The 20721-nt window shown below is 37.2% G+C and overlaps 1 protein-coding gene across 7 annotated transcripts in view; it reads left to right on the top strand.

The window, feature by feature from the left end:
* The window catches only part of LOC107730155 (unconventional myosin-IXa-like), a 141529-nt gene that overhangs the window by 83896 nt on the left and 36912 nt on the right, over window positions 1-20721 (top strand). For 4 of the 7 annotated variants that reach the window (XM_016540898.1, XM_016540900.1, XM_016540897.1 and 1 more), the window contains exons 7-14: window positions 5620-5720; window positions 6140-6266; window positions 9631-9720; window positions 11925-12041; window positions 14222-14356; window positions 17559-17680; window positions 18481-18622; window positions 20139-20334. In XM_016540898.1, coding sequence (XP_016396384.1) covers window positions 5620-5720; window positions 6140-6266; window positions 9631-9720; window positions 11925-12041; window positions 14222-14356; window positions 17559-17680; window positions 18481-18622; window positions 20139-20334 — 1030 coding nt within the window. The remainder of the gene's footprint in view (window positions 1-5619; window positions 5721-6139; window positions 6267-9630; window positions 9721-11924; window positions 12042-14221; window positions 14357-17558; window positions 17681-18480; window positions 18623-20138; window positions 20335-20721) is intronic. The other 3 variants (XM_016540901.1, XM_016540899.1, XM_016540894.1) reach the window with 1 other exon arrangement.

The following is a 20721-nucleotide window of genomic DNA, read 5'->3' as shown; positions in this document are numbered from 1 at the left end:
AGCAATCAGAAGGTAAGTGTTCATAATGTGTTAAAGTGCACAAGAAACATGAAGCTTCTGTACAGAACCATTGCGTTGTATCCATGTAATTTTGCTTCAAACCCAAAGCATAATATGTCTGTCTGTTTGCTCAGGTCTGTTTTGGTTGAGAAGTTTTACAACGTTTAACGTTTTTTTTTTTTTTTTTTTTAAACATTTCCTACCCTGAAAATGTGAATGAGAAAAAAACTAATCAGCAGGACTGGGTTCAAACCATAAAGCTTATAGAGTTTCAGCAGTGTTTGCCTTTCCACTGCTCTGGTATGCTATAATTTTGGCATCAGTAATGAAGCGAGGCGATGAAGGAGACACTGTCTCATTAAGGGGAGGACGTGTGTGTAAATTTGACTGTGTTGTTGTGGGTAGGAAGCAGTTGCACTGCCAGCTGGAGCCGACCACTGTGGATGGCAGAAGTCTTGCTTCCAGATCTCCAACACTTTGTACCACTATAGTGAAAGAGCAGTTAGATGCACTTACAGCCTTTGAAATTATTAACTAGAGATGCAGCGCTATAAAAATGATAGCCTATATTATAAATCAGTAATTTGAGTTTGAGACCCCTGCTGTTTATGCCCGGTTTTGGATTTCCTGTGCCGTGTTTCAATTCACAGTGAACATTATCATGAATGATTGTTTAAATAAACCACAATCCGAAGGTAAGTGATCATAATGTATTAAAGTGCACAAGAATCATGAAGCGTCTGTACAGAACTATTTCGTTGTATCCATGCCATTTCGCTTCAAACCCAAAGCACAATATGTCTGTATGTTTATTCAGGTCTGTTTTGGTTGAGAAGTTTTACAACATTTAACATGAGAAAAAGGTTTTTTTTTGTTTGTTTTTTTACATTTCCTACCCTGAAAATGTGAATGAGAAAAAAACTAATCAGCAGGACTGGGTTCAAACCATAAAGCTTATAGAGTTTCAGCAGTGTTTGCCTTTCCACTGCTCTGGTATGCTATAATTTTGGCATCAGTAATGAAGCGAGGCGATGAAGGAGACACTGTCTCATTAAGGGGAGGACGTGTGTGTAAATTTGACTGTGTTGTTGTGAGTAGGAAGCAGTTGCTCTGCCAGCTGGAGCCGACCTCTGTGGATGGCATAAGTCTTGCTTCCACATCTCCTTCACAACACTTTGCACCACTATAGTGAAAGAGCAGTTAGAAGTGCTGACAGCCCTTGAAATTATTAACTAGAGATGCAGCGATATAAAAATTATTGCCGATATTGTAAATCAATACTGTATAAATCAGTATTTAAAAACAAAAAAAACATTGTTTACACTAAGGGCCCTATCATACAGTACACCTGGCACAATGCGATGCCAGGCGCGGCGCAAATGTTTTTTTGCTAGTTTCAGCCCGATGCAGTTATCATTTTCACGTCCAGCAAATAACAAATTTACTTGCGCCAATCTGTTCGCCCATGGTCGTGCTGGTCTGAAAACGAGGTGTGTTCAGGCGCATTGTTGGCATGTTGCTATTTTGAGGCAACTGAAAAAGATTGTGCCATTGACCAACTAAAACCTGGTCTAAAGTCATTGGCGCAGTATTTATTTTTTTATTTATTTAGGGGGTGCATTAGTAAATATGTGCTTATAGGCTGATGCACAACGCATGTACACTCTGCTTATTACACACACAGGGACGCGCAGCAGCACACAAACATGCCAAATATTAAAAATGAAAGGATTACAATGTAAAAGATTATTATTGTGTACACTTTTTAACCTTGTGCACGAGCAGATCAGTTTCCTCTCTGGAGAAGCGTTCAGTCTTTGCTCCTGCAAATTCCGCTTTGCGAATCCGCCATGGTGCAAAGCGCAACTGGATTTTAAAGGGAATAGGAGATGAGACTCTGATGGGTTTATTGCACGTTATGCCCAAAAGACACCCATGACTCAATAAGAGAATAGGTACAACCCTTTTGGACCATGTGCCTGGGGCGCTGACCGTTTTTTCCATTGTTAAACTAGCAAAAGTGGATTCGGACACGCCCTAAGTGCACCTGTACCATGTGCTTCAAACCATGCGCTTAGATTGTTAAAATAGGGCCCTAAATCGCCAATCTATAATTTTACAAGATAAAAATACTTGGTAAATAAAATAAATTTTATTTTAGAATTTTATCATTTTAGTGCTCTTGAACAAAACAAAACAAAACACAACACAACACACTAACACAAAAAAAACAAAACTAAAAAAAAAACTAAACACAAAAAGCACACAAAACAAAACACAAAACAAAAAAAACGGGTAAAAATAGCCATCATTATTAACATGGGCCTACTCGGAGCAGTAGCTTTTTAAAAATGCAATATACAATTTACAATATACTTTTTTATACAATATACATCGCCTTCTCAACACTTTGCACGACTATAGTGAAAGAGCAGTTAGAAGTGCTGACAGCCCTTGTAATAACAGCTAGCAATATAAATGATGGCTAACATAAAAAAAAAAAAAAACTAAAGTGCCAGTTTACAGTTTTAGACTAAAAATAATTTGTGAATTGAATCATATTGTAGTACTTTTGGGTAAATAAAATAAATAAACCAAAAAAGCCGTCATTACCAGTATGGGCCTAATCGGACCAATGTTTTTTCCATGCATTCAAGCACCAATATAGAATTTTACAAGCGAAATTAAGAAATCAGACATCAAAGACAATATTGGCTAAAATATGTCCTGTTATTAACTGCTTCCAGATTTGGCTTAATGAGGCGATTGCATTATCTTGGCCAGTATAGTTATGGTCGCAACATATTGTGTATGTTTTTAACACTACATTGAGAACTACAGATCTTGCAGATGGGAAATTTCTTTCATGCTGCGATTTCTGAAAGTATAAATTGATTCTTCCAGATTTACTTTGTGGGATGGTGCACATACACAGCTTCACTGAAAATGCTTTTCTTGTTCCATTTGATGGAATGAATCAAGTCATAAATTGCTACTTTTCGTATTGCCTTTGCTGGTGTGCCAGATTTCCAACGTGTGTGTAAAAGGCAAATCACTCTGAATTTTCCACTGCATGGGCAGAACATGCATATGCTAACATTCACCAGGGCCCTAATTTTCAACCAAAAAAATGTGTCGGCTCTTGTTTGAGGACGTGTGTGTAAATTTGACTGTGTTGTTGTGAGTAGGAAGCAGTTGCTCTGCCAGCTGGAGCCGACCTCTGTGGATGGCATAAGTCTTGCTTCCACATCTCCTTCACAACACTTTGCACCACTATAGTGAAAGAGCAGTTAGAAGTGCTGACAGCCCTTGAAATTATTAACTAGAGATGCAGCGATATAAAAATGATTGCCGATATTGTAAATCAATACTGTATAAATCAGTATTTAAAAACAAAAAAAACATTGTTTACACTAAGGGCCCTATCATACAGTACACCTGGCACAATGCGATGCCAGGCGCGGCGCAAATGTTTTTTTGCTAGTTTCAGCCCGATGCAGTTATCATTTTCACGTCCAGCAAATAACAAATTTACTTGCGCCAATCTGTTCGCCCATGGTCGTGCTGGTATGAAAACGAGGTGTGTTCAGGCGCATTGTTGGCATGTTGCTATTTTGAGGCAACTGAAAAAGATTGTGCCATTGACCAACTAAAACCTGGTCTAAAGTCATTGGCGCAGTATTTATTTTTTTATTTATTTAGGGGGTGCATTAGTAAATATGTGCTTATAGGCTGATGCACAACGCATGTACACTCTGCTTATTACACACACAGGGACGCGCAGCAGCACACAAACATGCCAAATATTAAAAATGAAAGGATTACAATGTAAAAGATTATTATTGTGTACACTTTTTAACCTTGCGCACGAGCAGATCAGTTTCCTCTCTGGAGAAGCGTTCAGTCTTTGCTCCTGCAAATTCCGCTTTGCGAATCCGCCATGGTGCAAAGCGCAACTGGATTTTAAAGGGAATAGGAGATGAGACTCTGATGGGTTTATTGCACGTTATGCCCAAAAGACACCCATGACTCAATAAGAGAATAGGTACAACCCTTTTGGACCATGTGCCTGGGGCGCTGACCGTTTTTTCCATTGTTAAACTAGCAAAAGTGGATTCGGACACGCCCTAAGTGCACCTGTACCATGTGCTTCAAACCATGCGCTTAGATTGTTAAAATAGGGCCCTAAATCGCCAATCTATAATTTTACAAGATAAAAATACTTGGTAAATAAAATAAATTTTATTTTAGAATTTTATCATTTTAGTGCTCTTGAACAAAACAAAACAAAACACAACACAACACACTAACACAAAAAAAACAAAACTAAAAAAAAAACTAAACACAAAAAGCACACAAAACAAAACACAAAACAAAAAAAACGGGTAAAAATAGCCATCATTATTAACATGGGCCTACTCGGAGCAGTAGCTTTTTAAAAATGCAATATACAATTTACAATATACTTTTTTATACAATATACATCGCCTTCTCAACACTTTGCACGACTATAGTGAAAGAGCAGTTAGAAGTGCTGACAGCCCTTGTAATAACAGCTAGCAATATAAATGATGGCTAACATAAAAAAAAAAAAAAACTAAAGTGCCAGTTTACAGTTTTAGACTAAAAATAATTTGTGAATTGAATCATATTGTAGTACTTTTGGGTAAATAAAATAAATAAACCAAAAAAGCCGTCATTACCAGTATGGGCCTAATCGGACCAATGTTTTTTCCATGCATTCAAGCACCAATATAGAATTTTACAAGCGAAATTAAGAAATCAGACATCAAAGACAATATTGGCTAAAATATGTCCTGTTATTAACTGCTTCCAGATTTGGCTTAATGAGGCGATTGCATTATCTTGGCCAGTATAGTTATGGTCGCAACATATTGTGTATGTTTTTAACACTACATTGAGAACTACAGATCTTGCAGATGGGAAATTTCTTTCATGCTGCGATTTCTGAAAGTATAAATTGATTCTTCCAGATTTACTTTGTGGGATGGTGCACATACACAGCTTCACTGAAAATGCTTTTCTTGTTCCATTTGATGGAATGAATCAAGTCATAAATTGCTACTTTTCGTATTGCCTTTGCTGGTGTGCCAGATTTCCAACGTGTGTGTAAAAGGCAAATCACTCTGAATTTTCCACTGCATGGGCAGAACATGCATATGCTAACATTCACCAGGGCCCTAATTTTCAACCAAAAAAATGTGTCGGCTCTTGTTTTTTTTGACCAAACTTCATAATGACATGGTGCTCCGAGTCAATCAACCAAACCCTGACAGTTTCTCTCTGGAGCGTTGGCAGCACATAAGCCCCCCAAAAACCAAAAAGGCCGCTCTACTGTACACATTTGTGTTTGAATGCATACAAGCAGCTGAAACGCAACATACTATTAGCTTATTATGTGTTAATGTGCTGTAGCATTTTGGATACATTAATGGAACATCATCATGTTTATAAGTATTTTGAAGAGATACTAGAGGTAATTAAATTATACGATTGCATAGCAAACCACCATGAGGAAACCTCAGACTGTGACTGTGGTGTGAACTGGTGTTTAATTGTTTGAAGTGCTGGTAACCTTTCTTTTCTCATTGAAACCAGCAGGATTGCTTCACAGTTGAAGGGGAGGATCTTAAACATGACTTTGAGCGCTTGCAGCTGGCTATGGAGATGGTGGGCTTCCTTCCCGCCACGCGGAAACAGTGAGTTTGTCCAAAACACTGGCCCCCTCATGCACATACACAAAAACATTGCATGCAACTTTTATCACTCAAAAAAAAGGAAAAAGTTCTCTATTCCAACCTGTATGGATTATATAAAAAGATGATTTTTATTTTTTTTTATTTACCAATAAGTTAAAGGAATAGTACACCCAAAAATGATCATTACAAGCCATCCTAGGTGTATATGACTTTCTTCTTTCAGACGAATACAATCGGAGTTATGTTACAAAATGTCCTGGCTTATCCAAGCTTTATAATGGCAGTGAATACGGTTTAAGATTTTGAAACAAAATAAAGTGCGTCCATCCATCATAAAAAGTTCTCCACACGGCTCCAAGGAGTTAATAAAGGCCTTCTGTTTGTGTAAGAAACATGAACAATTTTCTTTTCCCTTGCAGGATTTTCTCTCTGCTTTCAGCTATCCTTCATTTAGGGAACATCCGATACAAGAAGAAGATATACCGGGATGACTCCATTGACATCTGCAATCCTGAAGTTCTGCCTGTGGTATCAGAGCTGCTTGAGGTACAGGATCATTGAATCTCAAAACACATTGTTAACTCTACTTTAAGCATTGTCATTTGAACTGACATGATTTCCTTGAGGTCATGTTATTCTGAACCGGCATGTCTTTTTTTGTTAAATGCAAAAGGACTTTTGAAGAATTAACAGTACTGGTCACTCTTTTCAGTGTAATAGTGTAAGAGGACAGGAGCATTCAAGCTTCAATTAGGACACCGAAGTAGCATGAAAGTAGTCCATACAACTTTTTGTTTGATATTCCCCATAAAAATAACTGATTATTCACTGATAATGTTTACCTCCAATGAGCTTTTTACCCAAGAACCACCGCTACCAGTAAGTTCGTTAAACTCGAGAACTGATTTATAAATTAACTGCATTTATTAATTAGCTACATTTGATGAAGAACTTGCTCTGCAACCATTAAAAAGTACTTTCTATCTAGTGTAAATGTGTGTAGGATCAATGAAATCATCTGGATGGGCTCAAATCCGCCAAGTTGTCATGTGACATCAGTTGTGCCGCTTTACAGCTATTCACAGCTCCTCTCCCATGGCCCCATAGTATAGTAAAGTGTCCATCAAATGCACACTTTGGAATCTAGGCTGAAGAAGTAGGTCATCTGGGTGTTTTTCACTTCCTGTTTTATGAATACTATTAATTCGGACATACTGCGGTCATTAAATTATACGATTGCATAGCAAACCACCATGAGGAAACCTCAGACTGTGACTGTGGTGTGAACTGGTGTTTAATTGTTTGAAGTGCTGGTAACCTTTCTTTTCTCATTGAAACCAGCAGGATTGCTTCACAGTTGAAGGGGAGGATCTTAAACATGACTTTGAGCGCTTGCAGCTGGCTATGGAGATGGTGGGCTTCCTTCCTGCCACGCGGAAACAGTGAGTTTGTCCAAAACACTGGCCCCCTCATGCACATACACAAAAACATTGCATGCAACTTTTATCACTCAAAAAAAAGGAAAAAGTTCTCTATTCCAACCTGTATGGATTATATAAAAAGATGATTTTTATTTTTTTTTATTTACCAATAAGTTAAAGGAATAGTACACCCAAAAATGATCATTACAAGCCATCCTAGGTGTATATGACTTTCTTCTTTCAGACGAATACAATCGGAGTTATGTTACAAAATGTCCTGGCTTATCCAAGCTTTATAATGGCAGTGAATACGGTTTAAGATTTTGAAACAAAATAAAGTGCGTCCATCCATCATAAAAAGTTCTCCACACGGCTCCAAGGAGTTAATAAAGGCCTTCTGTTTGTGTAAGAAACATGAACAATTTTCTTTTCCCTTGCAGGATTTTCTCTCTGCTTTCAGCTATCCTTCATTTAGGGAACATCCGATACAAGAAGAAGATATACCGGGATGACTCCATTGACATCTGCAATCCTGAAGTTCTGCCTGTGGTATCAGAGCTGCTTGAGGTACAGGATCATTGAATCTCAAAACACATTGTTAACTCTACTTTAAGCATTGTCATTTGAACTGACATGATTTCCTTGAGGTCATGTTATTCTGAACCGGCATGTCTTTTTTTGTTAAATGCAAAAGGACTTTTGAAGAATTAACAGTACTGGTCACTCTTTTCAGTGTAATAGTGTAAGAGGACAGGAGCATTCAAGCTTCAATTAGGACACCGAAGTAGCATGAAAGTAGTCCATACAACTTTTTGTTTGATATTCCCCATAAAAATAACTGATTATTCACTGATAATGTTTACCTCCAATGAGCTTTTTACCCAAGAACCACCGCTACCAGTAAGTTCGTTAAACTCGAGAACTGATTTATAAATTAACTGCATTTATTAATTAGCTACATTTGATGAAGAACTTGCTCTGCAACCATTAAAAAGTACTTTCTATCTAGTGTAAATGTGTGTAGGATCAATGAAATCATCTGGATGGGCTCAAATCCGCCAAGTTGTCATGTGACATCAGTTGTGCCGCTTTACAGCTATTCACAGCTCCTCTCCCATGGCCCCATAGTATAGTAAAGTGTCCATCAAATGCACACTTTGGAATCTAGGCTGAAGAAGTAGGTCATCTGGGTGTTTTTCACTTCCTGTTTTATGAATACTATTAATTCGGACATACTGCTGGACATCTTTATTGAATAATGAAGATTTAGAATATAGCGTTTCAAGCTCTATATGTTCAGACTTGCCACATTCACCATACACACATTTCAAGATATTTGGAAGAGGAAGACTCGGTTACTTTTGCACAGGATTTGGTCAGCAAACTGGCCTACTCAAGGAAGTAGATTGAGTTCCTGAATGAAGGCCATGGAGCCCTGTACTATGGGCCTACAGGAAATAGGATGTGATTGCCCAGACCCTTTGAACTCAACACATGCATAATGTATGTACATACCTCTCTATACCAGGACCTCTTGTGGCCTAATAGCGTGATCAAAGCAAACCTGGCCTTTATCTGTAGACACACACCGTCATGAATCTCTCTGAAGAAAAGAGAGAACGAACACTCAAGTGTTTTTACATTTGCCCTCAGACAGCAAAGGAAGTACGTACGTGTGTGTGTGTAGGCCTGCTTGAACCTTGAAAACACTGTAATATAAGCAGATGAGGCCAGTCCAGAGCTTTAATGGGCCATTACACATCTGTTCACAATTATAGAGTTGAATGACTCAACATCAGGCCCAAAGAGTTTATTTAATTAGTACATTAGATGTAGACATCTTTGCCAGTGTGCATAGACCAGACACATATTTTTTCACAGTTCACTGCTGGGTTCATTTCGGTCCTTTAATGTGTTAATGAACAAGCGTTGGCCTGTGTTGAGGTCTCTTGATTGTCCACATTGTCTCTGGCACCATGTGTGCAGACTTTGATTTGAAACAGTTGTTGATATACTGCTAAGGCAATATACTGTAGTTTATTTGCTAATATCATTATAGCTGTATTGTTTTTATTTGCTATATTATTATACTACATTATTGTTAGAATATAGAAGTGGATGAATATTACTTCATTGTGTTGCATTGCAGTCTCTCTCTGTCTTAAACAACCCAAAAAGCCAATTTTCTGAGTGCTACCGGATGTTTAAAGGACAATTCAACATTGCAGGCCCCAAAGTCAACAGCTAAAAAGAAATCTTTCTCACGGCCATTAGTGCCGCTTGGTGCTAGTAATGTTTTTCTCCATGTCCATCTATGTAACTAAACACATCTTGAATTAAAGCTGTAGCGTGATCCGTACGTTTCACTGCTGAAGAAACTAGAGATTTTTCGATATAGTATGAATGAATGCAGACTGTACAAGTCCTAGTAGCTGTCTGATTGTGCCTTTGTATGTTAAAAATGAGAAACCTGTCTTGTATCATGATAGGTCAAGGAGGAAATGCTTATTGAGGCCCTGACAACACGGAAAACGGTGACAGTGGGCGAGAAGCTGATAGTCCCATACAAACTGGCTGAGGTAAGAAAAAAAATGGCCTTTTAATTTTGTCATTTAAATGCATTAACCTGCATCATTTTGGATAATGTTAGACAAAAGGTTGTTAAAAGTCAGTCAGGCTGAACCGTTTTTTGAGCTAGAAGGAGACTTTTTTACTTATGTATGACAAAGAGGCATCATGACCTACATTTAGCAATTCATGTTGCATTTTATTGTTAAGGACACATGAGAATCAATCATTTAAAATGACTAAATGCGGTATAATAAATAGTAGCCCAGCTGTGGTGAATGTTAATGTCTTTTTCAGAATAAACCAGATAGAATGATGTTCAAGTAGACACAGTCAATGTCTAAATATAAAGCCTTTTGCGGTCTGTTTTGGGGGCCTTCCTAAAGAGTTACTTCAGTTTTAATTTTTTACATTGCTAATTTTCTTAATTCATCCCTTCACTCAAATGAAGCTCACAGTGAAGTAATGTGTTTCTCAAGGACTTTTTCATGCTCCATCATCATAATTAGAACCAGCTATGGGGTTTTCAGAGCTTTTATCCAGCATTAGGACTCCGTTCTCCTGTCATCTTTAAATAATGGACTGGCAAACTCTTTTATTAAAATCACAGTCACCATTTGTGTAGACTTGATAAATTCCTTGAACTTCATACGCTTACAGATTTACACCCTAAAATCCTTGCAGATATAGAGTCAAGTCATTCATATAACCACACATAAAAGTTTTCTCCCTTTCCAACTAGAGCTGGCTGATATATTGTATGTTCAAGAGATATGCTTGATGACTTTACTGGCGATATCAAATTAACCAACATTGTGAATATTGTCGATTCTCAGTGGCATTTATAACTTATACGGTTATTTTTTCAAACCGCATAAGATGTATGCATCATCTTTTATGCCAGTTTCCTGCATTTAATCAGGAAATTCAGTTAGAATATTGAGACACGGCATGAAAAAATGCATGAAAAAAAACAGCATGCATGCATGTGATATTGTTTAACGTTATATCATATTGCTCTTTTGTTAGTTTTGACTGCTTTTATTGTCCTCATTTGTAAGTCGCTTTGGATAAAAGCGTCTGCTAAATGACTAAATAAAATAAAATAAAAAAATATATATAAATATAAGACAAATGCAAAGGACATTTTGGGGTGCATTTTAACTACATTCTAATAGCATTCATCAATTGTTCACTCTCAAAGGACTTTTTTTTTTTTTCTTTTCTTTTTTTTTGTCAGCTCTCACTTGGTTAAAGCCACTATTATCATACACATCTCCAAATAAAAAGAGTCTGATTTAGTCTGCTGGTGCCTCACAGAATAGACCTTGCTTCCCCAAAATATGGATTTACTTGTCTATCTCACTGAGGCCCAAATCACAAAAGACTCCTACTGAATCACAACATCTCCTACTCTAAAAACTGATGACCACAGTAGTGAGACAGGAGCAGATGTTTGACAGCAGAGACTGAGGGCAGATAACCCTTATTGGTCATGAATGTTGGTTGCATTTTGAGTAGTGCTGATTTGAAAGCAAAACAAGTCTCCCAGGGATTTTCTGTGTGATGTGGACCCAGCACACACAAGGCTTTCATGTAGAAGGATCACATATGGCGCACTGTCATATCTCTGATTGTTTGCGAATGTGTATTAGAGAGGCTGCCACAGTCCTTAATGAAAATCAGTTCAGATTCCTCTTCCAGTTCATCCGATAGTCCTCTAAATCAACACATCTAATCACTGTGGTTGGCCCTTGAAAAAATATTTTCTTTCTGGTTCAGCTGAAGTCAACATTAAGGCTATACCTACAATAGCGTACTCAACTCTGCCGAACTGAGTTTTACGATGGTTAACTAATATGTCTTTGCATTACAGCATGTCATGCCCAAGACAGGATGTGATGATACGCTAAGCAAAACCGAAATCTGAACAAATGTTATTATTCATTGCTAAGACAGCCCATAGACATGTTACCATAAACAAATAATGCCTAAGCAGAGGTTTATCTGCCTAGAATAGTAGTCCCACCTTTTAGCCAGCTCAAATATTTCATTGAAGTGCTTAAGTAGTATTGGAATGAAGTATTGCCAAATATTTGTTTGGTCTCGGTGAACATTTTTGCATTGCATCATCACATTTTCACATCTATGTTGGTTAAAAAGGTCTCTGTCATGATAATTATATCAAATTGATGTTTTTTTCACTCTTTTGCAGGCTGGGACGGTAAGGGACTCCATGGCTAAGTCTCTCTACAGTGCCCTTTTTGACTGGATTGTGTTCCGGATCAATCACGCCCTGCTCAACCAAAGAGACTTGGAAGAATCAGCCAAGGTAAAATAATTTCTGTACCAAAGAATAAGTGCTGGATGTTAGCAGGGGCGTTAGCTTCATAGATGACAGTGGAGCCCTAGTGAGTCACCTGACAGCAATTACATTACACAGCAGGAATATGAGTTTATCTGACAGAGACGCACCCTGTTTTTCTGTGGCTCTCACTGCTTTAATCTCTAAATTATGGATGGAGACATTATGTAATGGGATATATTCAGCCACACTGACTGGGCCCCTGCTGTTATGTAAAATTCATTTGAAGATTTCTGCCGAACATTTTGTTCGAGTAAAGCCTGAGATAAAGTCTAAGCAAGTGAATGAACACAGACCGATCAGGCTACACAAGCTTACTTGATTAAATTGATTAGAATAATTTAGTTAAACATTTAGGGGCACAACTGAAGTTCAGTTTCAACCAATTGTAATATTTTTCAGCTCATGTTAACCTGCTTAGGCCAAACAAAGTAGTTTCGCTTTCACAATGAAACACACAACGTCACACACGGCGGGCTAGAGTGAGCAGCGGCCAGCAGGCTTGAGAATGACGCGGCCGGCGGATTCGACGAAGGAGCAACCACATGCGGCAACCAAAATATCTCTTTGGATTTGAGACTTTAGTCTTTGCAACTTTACAGATCTTCTTTATGCACCAAGAGCTTGTAACACTTCAAAGAGAAAGGAAAAATTGAAATCGCATCATATGACCCCTTTAAACATTAATAAACAGAAACCCAGTGTTTAGTCTCTGAAGTGTAGTTATCGTTTGCACACAGCTTTTTGCACTTGATAGGTTGACTGAAGGCATGAAAAGCAGCCAGTTGCAGTGCAGAATGTAACCGTTGCACATTTGCGAGTTTTTACCAGCCATGAAACTGTATTTGCAGTATTTCATTTAAAAACAGCAGTTACTTCTACTACTTAGGATTTGGGTTAACAAATCTAACTGTGAATATATATATATATATATTTTTTTTACATTTTTCTCCCCCTGATAAATCAGGATCATTATTATAATTATTACAAATATTTTTTATTTATTTTATTTTTATTTATTTTAATCACTTTATTAAATTAAAACAAACCAATAAAGAAATATACTACTAGAAGTAATAATATTGTACTATTAACCCCTTAACTGTCACTGTCCTGAATTTTTAGAATCAAAACTTTTTATAATCTTGACAAAATACATATCGTTGGAAAGGTCTGAGTCTCAAGATTCCATATTTGGTGGTTATTTTGTGATAGATGTAATATTGAGAGAGAAACTGATAGATTTGTGACAGGAATGCATATAAAAATGCATTTTATATGAACTTCAAATTTGAAACACAACTTATGTAGACATATGGCTTTAATTTTATAGCAATTTTGCATTTTTAACTATTTTTTAAAATATTTATTTTATATAAAATAAAATAAAAATAGTACAATACATTTTCTTTACAGTAAATTTAAACTTCTATAACTTTTTAATACTTTCATTTTATTAAATGATAAATCACTTATGAAATAATCTGCCAGTTGTCTTCTTTAAAAAGAAACCAACCATAGGTCTGTATTCAAAAGCGTTCATGAATTATAATAGTGCACTATCCAAACTTAAATTTTCTCGTGAATTTTCAAAAATGGGGATGACAGTTAAGGGGTTAGACAGTAAAAACAATATTAAATAATTAGAATAATAGTAATTCCGGTGGTGATGATATTAATAAAAATAATAAATAGAACTGAAACCGAGCAACATGCTCATAAACACAGTCATGCTTCACTCTGAAAGACGCAGCGTAGTGATTATGCAAACAAAATGTCATTTTATTTGTTGTTTGTTGATTTTTAAATATAAAACTTGGTGAAGTGATTTATGTGTCGGTACTTTTTTAACATCTCCAGCACATTTTAACAATACCATGATATTACTGATAACCGTGATAATTTTGGTCACTATAATCGTGATAATAAATTTTCATACCGTTACATCCCTACTGTAGACACGGTTATTGCTAGTTACCTGACTGATACAGTAACGTGACTATTTTAGTAGTGCAGACATCTGAACACTATTGCCCCCTACAGTTTGTTACTGCTACAGTGACGCAAAAACATGCTTAAAATCGCCTAGCATTCAAAATGAGTACTTTTCTGTTCTTACTATTCTTTCCATCTCATCATCTTATTAGATCCTGTCCATCGGGGTTCTCGATATCTTTGGTTTTGAAGACTACGAGAACAACAGCTTTGAACAATTCTGCATCAACTTCGCCAACGAGAGACTCCAGCACTATTTCAACCAGCACATTTTTAAGCTGGAACAGGTAATGTTTTTTTTCTCTCTTTTTATTTAAAAGCTGGACCCAGAGATAACCATCAGCTTCTCTCCCCACACACAGCTCAAGATTATAGCCTAATAACAGATTTATTGCCAGCAATTATGACTGCACACAGAATAAAATAAGTACCCACAGATTGCTTGACTGAATGCAGAATCAAAGGTTTGCGATCTTTATTTTTGTGTGCTTTCAGCTGTCCTTGAAGTGCATGAATTTATCATCGATACAGCCCAGGGTATACGTTCTACTTATGTAGATTAATGAAAAATATAGGCACACATGTTTTTCATTACTTGAGCATGCTTGAGAATTGCATTAGTATATCTAGGGACCAGAATATAGAAATTTGAGAATGGTCCAATTTTTATTTTGGCCAATAAGCATCCACCTAAAAATGCCCTGGGAATGACCTGCATCCTAGCATTGTGATAACCTTTACACATGCAAACACTGCTCACTTTTTCTTAAGTAAATGTGGAAATCTAGTTTCTCTGAATTGTCTTTTTTTTAACTGTTCTGTGTTTTATGGTAATAAATTTACATTTTTTTAAAAATCAATTCATTATACAAAATGTAACCATTAGAGAAGTCTTTAATGGGTTGGGTTGATGAATGCCTTAGACTGTGTGATCATGTGAGGTAGACTGTCATTAATAGTAGCAGTTTCACACAAAATAAACCGTTTGATAATGAGACAATAAAAAAGGTTGCTTTACTCCAACTTCAGACAAAGAATTGCGTCTCTGTAATAATGTGTTTTCACAATGAGGCCATTCTCTTAGGATGACTAAAGAGGCAGCCAATCATGGTAATGACAGCCTGTCAAAGCCGTGCCTTTGTGACGCACCTCAAAGTATATGTTTGCTCAAAGAGGGTTTAAGTTTCTAGTCAGTCCAGTGTCCAGATTTGATAAACTCACTTTGACAGATTTGCTTGCACAAGGTACATTTATCCACACAAATCACACACTGTCATAGGAAGTGTTGCTTTATGCAGATGTGCAAATAATAGTCTATCACTTGTGGGTTTAGCACTTTATTTCTGCTTAAGTTGAGAAATGATCCCTGTGAGCAAAGTCAAATCTGTTTCACTTCATAATATACCTGTTTTCAGGGTTGCCAAGTTTTCACAAGAAAACACGCCCAATACTCAAAACTAGCCCAATCACGTTTCGAGGGGGGTCCCCAGTTAAAAATTTTCCGGGGTGTAAAATACACGTTTTTTTGGCGGGGTTCCCCTGCTAGAATTCACATTCCATGGGATAAATGTCATGTTATTGTAGTCGCTTTAACCCGCGGACATGAAAAACAACCCGCGGCAACAGTGTTAAAGTAGCCCAATTCCGGGGGGAAACCGCAGACTTGGCAACACTGCCTGTTTTAGGAGTTTCAAGGTAGCTTCCTGCTCGCTGGTCTTCCTATGATTAAAGATAGCGTTATTTTTTGGTGCCATCAGCCAATCAATGTTGTCATGATGTAATTTTCCCTTAAGTCCATGATTAGACACGTGGCATTTACGGCTCAAGTGATTGGTTCAAAAATGTATTTAAATCGTGCCTTGCTGGGAGGTCCTGCTCCAGCCAAGCAACTTCCATTGAGATAAATGGGAACGGTAATGACTTGCTCAGTCTAAGTTCACGCTGAACTCATATTGAGAATTCTGGGTAATTTTGATGCTCTTATTAATGGAATTTTTTATTGGATATATTCGAAAGTCTAGCGAGTATTGCCACAACAGTTTTTCTGTTTGTTCCTTGATAAAAGTGCAGGAATTTTGTTGCGTCTGCCAAGTTCCACGCTTTAATTACTCTAAGAGTTGGAAACTCGTCAGGAATGAGTTCACATCCTGAGTGTATTGCCAAGTATGTCGTGTGGTAACACTGAATGTTTAATATAGACCAAACCCAGGTTATCCACACAAAACATGGAATGTGACAGATTCCCAGATTATGAGCATTAGTTAATGTTTGACTGAAAAAAAGTTCAAGTTAACTAATTTGGTTGCAGTAGTTAAGATTGTTTGCCCGAACTGAGTTCCGTAATTTAAAGCTACAGTTGTAGTATTACTAGTAGAAGCAGGTTAGTGTTAGATTATGAAAGCGTGGCAGGGAAGCAGAAAGTCCCACCTACTTACTTGCCATCTGATGCCCATAAATACAGCCATGCTGGAGCCAGACGCAACACCACACGCGCTTTCATTAGTCCATTAATGGGCTTTTTTTCATTGTGCCATTTATGGAGACGCCGTAAATGTATTTTATTTGATTTGGAGGCTATTTGAGTGCATTTCCCTTATCAGCCAAATAGAGTGCATGTGGTTGCTTGAAGTTTCAGAGCGCTTCAGATGAAGGTTACATTATTAGTACAAGAACACTGTTATTATTACTCATACTTTGAGTTGAGGCTTTGAACAAACCCATAACTGAAAGTGTTAGATTTTGGCAGCACAGTTTTGTGTTTTGCTATGGTTATCATTACGAACAGACGTTCATAAGCTTAAAACATCATTTTCTTTTATCTCTCATTGACAAAAAAAGTCATCAATCTTTATCAAACTTTGTTTCCATGAACAATAGGATTATATCTCATAGAAAAATCTATAGTGAAAAGGTTTCTTGTAAATCTAATCCCCTCTTTTCTTCCTCTTCCTTACACAGGAAGTTGAATGATAAGTGTAGATTATCTGCTTTGTTCTGCTGATTTTATACTTTTGCCTTTTAATGGGCAAATAGGAGAGAGATTCCACTGATTGTATGAAACCCTTCTGGGATTATATCCTTTATTGTTTCATTTATTTTCCCAGTGATCCAAGGAAGCAGTTGAGGAGAAAAAAGCTACAAAATGTTAAGAATGTCTTTCATATTATTAAACCGCAAAGACCACAAAACCTCAGGCCGGCAAAAGGAAGTCTCCTCTAGAGGAACATGAAAACACTTTGCAGGCCTGTTGTTTTGTTGTTCTGGCCGCAGTCCAAAAATGAAAGAATTACCCGTGTAGTTATAACGGGTTTAGTGAGATGTTCAGTTGTACGTTATGCACACATCTCATGTTACTATGAAATAGTCAGGTACTGATAAACTTTCTGGAACATAAAAGGATGTAAACGGAACCTTGTAATTGTCAGAATCTTTGTTAATTCCTCATGAATATTGATTATTAGTGTTGAATATGTTTTGTATTTCTTGTAGGAAGAGTATAGATCAGAAGGCATTGCTTGGCACAACATTGATTACATCGATAACACTGGTTGCATTAACCTCATCAGCAAGAAGCCCACAGCACTGCTCCACCTACTGGATGAAGAATGCAAGTATGTCTGCCTTTTTCTCTGTACACAAATAGAGGAATGAGAGTATGAAACCAAACTGATACAAGTACGATATCATTTATTGATAGTTAGAACAACATGGAATCTCTGCATGTACAGTACATATGAACTGTACTTGAGTGTTTTACCTGTGAATCAAATAAAACAAATAATAAATGTAATGTCTGATTACAGTAGGAATCTAAAAAAACAGTTTTCTCTGTCAAAAAAAAAAAAGAGTAAGGTTCCCTCTGCTTAAAATAGCTGGAAACCTGAATCTTCACATCAGTGTTTTTCATAGCTCAAATCTCTAATGTCTTATTCTTCCTCTTCCTGTGGCTGTGTTGCTTTTCTGCTGAAGTTTTGGCAGCAGCTCTCATTCTTCTCAAGGCCAGAGGAACAGCACAGGTTTATAATATACGGTCTTCAGTAACTCGGTCATGCTCCCTAGATGACCACTTTCACTCTCTGGTTCTCAACCAAGGGGCCGGGGCCCACTAGGGGACCTCAGCAAACTTGTGTTGGACAGCAGGCTGCCTTAGAGCACAGTAATGGAAGCTTTTTTATAATTTATAAGGAATATAAAAAAATAAAAATAGCATATTTTTAAATAAAAATAAAATAAAATGTTTTGCCCCATTAAAACAAAAAATTAAACTGAATTTTTTTAAAAATAATAAAATAAAGAATAAAACGAAGAAATAAATGTACCGAAAGTGAAATCCTGAGCAGCGCTTTCACTGAAATACAGTATATATTGTATAATGGCCCTTCTAATGCACTCTCTTCCTCCTGTATTACAGCTTTCCACAAGCCACCAATCAGACCCTCCTGGACAAGTTCAAGCGGCAGCATGAGGGAAACAGCTATATTGAGTTTCCTGCAGTCATGGAGCCGGCCTTCATCATTAAACACTACGCAGGAAAAGTCAAATATGGAGTGAAGGTCAGTGCTTTATGCAGCTACACACAGGCCTCTTTGGGTTTTAGGATTTATATATCATAATTACAAAAACAATATCTGATTTGTAGGTCAGATAGCTCATACAATTAACATAGTAAACCATAAACAAGCACTAGCAATGTGTGTAAAAACTATAAAACAGTATCCCCTGATTCAGTAGCTTGTAGTACCACATTTCCAGACAACAGTATGATCTGATTGATTGGTTAATAGGAATATTACCAAATGAGATTTTAATAGAAACATTAACCAGTGAGATTTTAGGATTGTTTTCAGACTTGTAGATCATTTGATTTGTTCCAAAACAGGGACTTAAATTCTTAGAATGTCGCATTTTCTCTGTAGTTCGGTTTGCTTTCATAAGGCAGCATTTCAAAGCTTGCACAAAATGTGTAAATGCAAGTCACATGTACATAATACGGTCCTCTCATTGGTCAGAGTGCACCTGTTTATGTTCTGGGATTCCGCTCATAACATCATACATGAAAATGATGTCTGCTCCAACTGATAAATTATATATTTATATATTTTAAGATGAAGAAGTGCGTTTTGGTTTCAACCATTTTCATTTACAAAAGTAGACTGATGCTTTTTTTTGTATCAGATTTGATTGATTTGATACAGTTTAGTTTGTTGGTCAGATTTCTTTCTCACTACAAGCAAACCGCTCCAGAGTTTGTTTTCAATCAGACCGAAGACCACCTATATATATATATATATATATATGTATGTATATGTGGCAAAATCCCAGTTACCATTCTACCAAAAATGCAGTCACCATTCTGTCACTGGTTGTACATAGTTGATAGCTGTTTGCGCTGTGACCTCTACAACACTGAATGTAAAGAGGCTGTGATGTCTTTGTCACATGACTGTATATTTATAGTATATAATGAGTAGCTCAGTTTGTCGCTCATGGCACCATAAACATGACAGTAATGAGTAACTGTGAAATTCCAGCATCCCATGCTGGTCGACTGGCCCTCTGGGCCGTTTTATGTTAACAAATCAAGGTTGGCAATGTGTACCTTTAGTACACTGAAAGATCAGGAACTTCACACTCATTTTTCATAAAGCCTTTTTGTATATATAAAAGTAGTTTTGGCAACAATAACAAACAAGATTTGCTTGGGTTTTTCAATCATGACTGAAATCAAACATTCTGTCTTAAAAGACCGTTCATGCATTGGCTTTTATCCAAGATAAGTCATAACATACAATTTGACAAGCACCGATGATAAAAGACAGAAAAAAAATAACACGGTGTACACCCGGCTTGAGTTTGGCAGAGTTTGACAGTCATGAGTAGCTGATCCTCTTATTTACAATATAAAGCCTCTGTTCATGCGTTACATAATGGAGCTCTGCAGGCCTCACTTTCTCTCTTCACTTATGTTTCATTGGCTTTATTGAGTAGATGAGCCTGTATTGTTTGCTAATAGAGTTGGATGTAATAACGGCGCAGTTATCTGACTGTCTGTATGACTTGCTGTCCCAGGACTTCAGAGAGAAGAACACGGACCACATGCGGCCAGACATCGTCGCGCTCCTCAAGAGCAGTAAGAACGCCTTCATCTGTGGTCTGATCGGTATTGACCCAGTGGCCACCTTCCGCTGGGCTGTACTCAGGGCCTATTTCAGAGCCATGGTAGCCTTCAGGGATGCTGGGAAGAGACATGTGGAGAAACGCAGCGGTGAGTCAATGAAATGGTTACTTTTTGTATTGCTTTTGTTTTTAAATGGCATGCTTGTAGTTTGTATGATGGATTCTTAAGCAATACTTGTCACACTGTACCAGTGTAAATGCATGTACGTATGACTACACAGTTCAAAACCTTGAACCTTAAAGTGGAAGTGAAGCAGTCAGTTAAGTTAACATTATTTAGTAAAGTGATTTCCACTTTGATAAAAAAATATATAACAAACATGATTAATGTAACCATTTTAAAGAAAAAAGGATGTTTTGTTATAGCTTTTAGAGCAAGGGCGCCGCCATCTTGCAGTACCACCGCGTGTGACGTCACGGGGTTGGTTCGCTCCGATGGCCAGTGAAGTAATATAAGCATTTCTTTACATTTTGA

This window comes from Sinocyclocheilus rhinocerous, unplaced genomic scaffold, assembly GCF_001515625.1.
Source record: "Sinocyclocheilus rhinocerous isolate Xijiao unplaced genomic scaffold, SAMN03320098_v1.1 scaffold36, whole genome shotgun sequence".
In the NCBI taxonomy this organism is placed as follows: domain Eukaryota; kingdom Metazoa; phylum Chordata; class Actinopteri; order Cypriniformes; family Cyprinidae; genus Sinocyclocheilus; species Sinocyclocheilus rhinocerous.
The sequence above is the reverse complement of the archived record's forward strand: the minus strand, read 5'-3'. Positions and strand labels throughout refer to the sequence as shown.